We start from the raw sequence: 5767 nt of genomic DNA, 5'->3' as shown, positions 1-5767 counted from the left end.
ATATATATATATATATATATATATATATATATATATATATACATTTAATAATAGGGAGCACACACTCTCATTGTTCTTCAAATCAAAAACATTGATAATCACTGATCTGCTTAATTTTCAATCAGCAGTAATAATGTGAATGAAGCAATAACCAACCTACTCCGTGGTTTTAAACCCTCTACAACCTAACCCCCAGGAACAGCAACATGGCTGAACGCCAGATAACGGTGGTACTGCCACCCATATCTATGTATTATCAATGGAATTAAATAGTAAACATTACTTTTTTACATTACATAAACATTACAAACGTTAAACGTTATATTACACCTGGACGGTGTTGCCCTGGCCTCCAGCACTACTGTCAGAATTCTAGGAGTTGTTTTGTGTTTGCATCAGGATTTATTGTTTAAAGTCCACTTGCAACAAATCTCAACAAGAGCTTCTGTACCTGTGTAACATTCCCAAAAGGAGGCACATCTTAGCTGAGGGAAAACGTAATATAGTCCAGCTGGTGGAACCTACATGCATTCAGTTTATGATGCAGAAAATGTGAGAAATTCTGTTTAATTTTATATAAAATGTTCTCACTGAACTACTGACTATGTTTATAGGGTCCTCTGCCTTTAATAGAACCGTGCAGACTTGTTAAATTGTAATGACTGAGTAGCCAGCTGGATGGCTAGTTATCTGGCTACCTTGCTAGGAGCTCAGTTCTCAGTTCTCAGTTCAGCATCATCTGTTTTAGAGAAAAAAAGAATCTGTCATCCAATGTTTGAAGTGACTATGTAGCTTTGTCAACCTTCTTACTGGAGTTACACAACTACACATATCCTAACAAGAACAGATTTGGCTTATATGTTGACTCTTCCATCTATAAAATTAATTCAGTTAGATTTTTCCAAAGACTACATTTATTTCCATTTTCTCTATTGATCTCCATATAAAGAAGTGTTCCTCTTGACTGAAGTAGGAGGAACCGATCAATCCATTTGGTGCCCATCCAAGAGTCAAATGACACCAAACGCACCGTTTTATGGGAACGTCCACACAGCATGACGAAGATGACATCATTGTTGGTTGCATGCACACACTGTTGCCCTGGTGTGTGAACATCTGCAGGATACATCTGAAACTATACAGTCACACCTCTTCCATCTCAAACTTGTGTTTAATGATGAAAAAACAAGGTTATGCTGTTTTCTAACAAAACAAAGGTGCCAGCGGTTCTCCTTTCAAGGAATAAACCTCTTCATACCAACTGAGCTACCCGACGCACACATTCTTATCTCTCTGAGGGGTTTGGTTTCATCTAATCTCAATATATTACATTATGATATTACTGGGTTACATAATTACTGCTATTACTGCTTTTTCCTTCCATTTATTTTTCCATCTATAATTTACCAATTCATGTGTTGAGCTCTGGTCTTTACTTTTCCACAGAAACACCAACACATCATCCAAGTATGACAATATCACCTGCAAAGTTAAGATCCATTCAGGATCTCCCACTCTGTACCAGCTAAAACCAAAGGAAAAGAAGATTGGAACTCTGAAACGAATGACTCTTGGTGAAAAAGATCCAAACAAGGAAAACAAAACCATCTTACTTGTTGGTGAATCAGGAACAGGAAAATCTACTCTAATCAACGCTCTGGTCAACTACGCCATGGGAGTGGAGTGGGAGGATGATGTCTGGTTTCAGATAGTAGAAGAAGAGAAGAAAAAACAATCAGAAAGTCAGACATCAGATGTGATCGTTTACCAGATCTTTGGTTTTGAAGATAAACCTCTACCCTACTCTCTGACCATCATCGATACTCCTGGATATGGAAGCACTGATGGGATTGAAAAAGATGCCAGTGTCAGTCAAAGATTATTTGACTTGTTCCGCTCAGACGATGGAGTTGATGAGATTGATGCAGTGGGTCTGGTGATGAAAGGGAGTGACAATCGACTGAATGACCATCTGAGGTACATCTTTGATTCAGTGGTGTCTCTGTTTGGAAAAGACCTGGAGAAGAACATCGTCACTCTCATCTCACACGCAAATGTAGGAGCATCTAAAAATGCTCTGGAAGCTCTCGAGGCTGCAAAGATTAAATGTGCCAGAAATGACAAGAATCAGCCTGTTCACTTCCTGTTTAATAACTGCCAACATGAAGACAGGACAGAGGATACAGAAGACTTTGAACATGCAGTTAAAAAATCAATGAAAGGGATGAAGCAGTTCACAAACTTTCTTGAAACAACTGATCCTCAGAAGTTGGAGACAACCGTGAATGTCCTGAACGAGCGAATTAGACTGACAGCCTGCATCCAAAACCTGGAGGAGAGAACTGAGTTGATAGATCTAAAGAAAACAGAGATCCAACAGACTGAGGATGGTCTGAAGATGTATGAACGAGAGATGAAGAACAATGAGAAGTTCACTATAGAAGTTGATGAGGTCTACAAAGATAAAGAACGTATCGATAGTGGGATGTGGGGGTTGGTGTTCTATGAAGCAGCTGTCTGCTGTACTGTCTGTGAGGAGAACTGTCACTACCCTGGATGCACAATGGCCTGGAAACCAGAACACTGTGAGGTCATGAAAGGTGGCCACTGCACTTCATGTACCAGGAAGTGTCCTGTGTCAGCTCATGTGAAAGAAAACTGGAAGTATGTGAACAAGACAAGAAAAGTTAAAAAAAACTCTAGAAGATGTGAAAGCAAAGTATGAAACGAAGAAAGAAGAAACTCAGAAGAAAGAGAGCCTTTTGGAAACTTTTCAGAAAGAGCTGGAAACCCTGGAAGAAACGAAAACAGCTTTGGTGGAGGAAGCCTACCAGCATGTTGTCAAACTGGAGGAGATCGCCCTGAATGTCCTTTCACTGTCTACTTATGTCCACCTGGATTTCCTGATTGAGGAGATGGAGAAAAGAACTGACACACAGAAGGTCAGCCATCTGAAACAAATGAAACGTGGAAAATATGAAGTTGTTCTTGGAGGGCTGCGGTACATGTATAGGAAACTACCTCAAATGTTTAAAAGATGGCAAAAATAGGTTCACTAGTTTCCCATCAGCATTAACACGACTCTGGTGTTAGAGGGTCCTTTCATAAAATATTTAAGATATTTTGTATGTTGGGAGAGAGAGACAGAGAGAGAGAGAGAGAGAGAAAAAGAGATTTATTTACACGGACACATTTATCTCGTTTTTATCGTTGTGGTCACCATGTAATGGGAAGAATGGGAAGCCTCCATATGGAGGTTAAGTTCAGGGAAAGAAGAACGGGGAAAGTCCTTAGAAAGGACTCGCCACTCGCAGGCCGGGGTGACAGTCTTGTGTTGTTTTACCCATCCACGTTTGCAGAATTACCAAAGCAAAGTGCTCCTGATTAACAGAATGCTCCTAATTAAAAATCTTATAGTAACAAATGCATCTATAGGCCAGGAGAGGGCCCTCCCCCCTCTCCTGGGTTCAGGGGGAGACAACTTTGAAGGAGGAGGGCAGAGGAGGTCCGGGGTGTCAAGTAAGTTGAGATCAAGCCACCTGGACAGTGCAAATCATGGATTTGAACATGAAAACAGCAAAAGAAAAGTTCAGAAATCTCCTTCAGTGGAATTGCAAGACAAAAGCCACAGAGGAAAACCACTGAAAGACAATCCACTTGAAAGAATAATTAGGACTCTGACATCTTTTCTCTGTATGACCATCACTAAGGCTGTGGATTTATAGACATTTTGAAGACTTTGGACAAAGTTTCAGAAGTCTAACGGAGCGCAAAAGAAAAGGGCGCAGTCCCCCCGGCCAGGGTGACACGCTCCTCTCCCAACTCTGCAACAAAAGTAGATTGCCAAATTCAACAAAGCTCAACTATAGCATCCAGGTTTTGCCCTTTTAACATTTTCATCAATTATTAGGAATTAACCAGTATAGATGATAGGGTTTGATAGGGATAGGGCACATCATATTAATAATTTTAAGGGTTTTTTGAATTTTTAATAGTTATTGTTATCAAGTTTTATTCAGTATCACATAATCAGATACAAATGTTTGAATTTTGTTAATCGATCAATTTTACGCTCAATCATTAAGTTGTATTCTTGCTCTTGCCCTGATTTGCAATAAAGTATATACATACTGCATTTAAAGTACAAATTGTAGACATTAAATTATTTCTCTTTTTGAGGCTATAATTACTTAGGTGAAGTGTGTTTAACATCTCTAAAGGTTCTTACAGGTTTCTCTATAGCCACTGAAATTAATGCTGAAATTACCCTTAGGGCCTGTTTTCCTGTCCCCTAAATACTATCCTAGCAACTTACCAAGTGCCCTGATCAATGAGAAGAGAGCTGTTTGGATGAAGACAGTTAGGTGAATCTCTTCGACACCAGCTTAAATAATCCTTAGACATACCTAGTAGGGCAGAGGTCACTAATAGGAGGACCTTGGTCCGGATCCGGACCCAGCAGCCGTACTGTCCGGACCCGGATCAAAACCAGTAAATCATTGAGAATTATTGACTTCTGGCGGAGCGTTTCTAATTTAACCTGCGTAGCCTTTCTGGCATTTATGGTACTGGTTCAGCCCACTGGCACTGCCCAGGAAACTCACAGACCAATAGCATCCGTTGTAAAGCATGTCATGTGACGCTATTAAGCCAATCAAATCTGTGCATTCCGATAACCACTGCAACTCGAACGAGAGTGAGATATACACACACACAGGGAGAGACAAAACGAAAGAGACAACGTTTTACATGGCGTGTTCTAAAAAAAGAAAAGTGGACAGCGAAAACAGAGCTTTCAATAAAGAATGGACAGATTCTTACATGTTCATTCTTGCCACGGATAGTTCAAAACCGGTATGTCTCATATGTTCAGAGACTGTTGCAATTATTAAAAGCAGCAATGTGAAGCGCCACTATGAGACAAAGCACAAATCTTTTAACCAAATATACCCACTGACATCGGGACCGAGGGCACAGAGAATAAACGATCTAAAAGCCCAATATGATCGATCCAGCAGAATCCCGACATATTTATTCACTGCTCAACAACGTGCTAATGAATGTTCCCTTAAAGTTGCCTGGATTTTGGGTAAACATAAGAAACCATTAACTGATGGAGGGGTTGTCAAGGAGTGCATGAGTGCTGTAGCTAAAACCTTGCTTGAGGGAAAACAAAAAGAAGACTTGTGTCAAAAAAATCAAGAAGTGGGATATAAAAGGGAAATAAAGAGGAAAGGAGGTGTTAAAGCTAAAATAAATTTGTTCAAACTTAAGATATGAAACGGAGGTAACTTAAAAGTAAAAGGGAAACTCAAGCTATACTTTTTATTTAATTTTTATAAAATTTAGCACTTTATTTTGAGATGTATTTATCATTTATTTTTAAATGCAGCCTTTATTTTATTATAGTACTTATTATATATGATCCCTACAGTTCAATATATAAACTGACAATAAATATTGTTGAGACGTCTTGAAGGAGGAGGGCAAAGGAGGTCCGGGGTCAGACCTGGAGTAACTGTGTTCAGAGGGAGATGTCTTGCAATGAAGCACTTAACTGCAAACTTAGCAAATCTAGCATCCATTCCTCGTTACAGCCTGTCCCAAAAAATTAAAACTCACTAACACTAGCTTTCCTAAACGTCAGGTCTTTGGTGGGAAAATCTTTTTTTTTTTTATTATTTTTTTTTTTTATACTTTATTTTTGGTAAATTTTTTATACTTAGCAAAACAACACCAACACACACACAAAAATCAAAAAAAAAAA

General features: G+C 39.1%; 1 protein-coding gene across 1 annotated transcript; it reads left to right on the top strand.

Annotated features, from left to right (window-relative positions):
• Positions 1-1411: 1411 nt before the first annotated feature.
• LOC117940122 (septin-1-like) lies at positions 1412-2923 on the top strand (the record flags this gene model as incomplete). The annotated part of the gene is made up of 1 exon (XM_034865502.1): positions 1412-2923. A coding segment is annotated over one exon (1314 nt), but the record flags the coding sequence as incomplete, so codon positions are not given.
• Positions 2924-5767: the final 2844 nt, after the last annotated feature.

The sequence above is a fragment of the Etheostoma cragini genome, unplaced genomic scaffold (genome assembly GCF_013103735.1).
Source record: "Etheostoma cragini isolate CJK2018 unplaced genomic scaffold, CSU_Ecrag_1.0 ScbMSFa_1741, whole genome shotgun sequence".
NCBI lineage: Eukaryota > Metazoa > Chordata > Actinopteri > Perciformes > Percidae > Etheostoma > Etheostoma cragini.
Note: the sequence above shows the minus strand (reverse complement) of the source record. Positions and strands in the feature narration are given on the sequence as shown.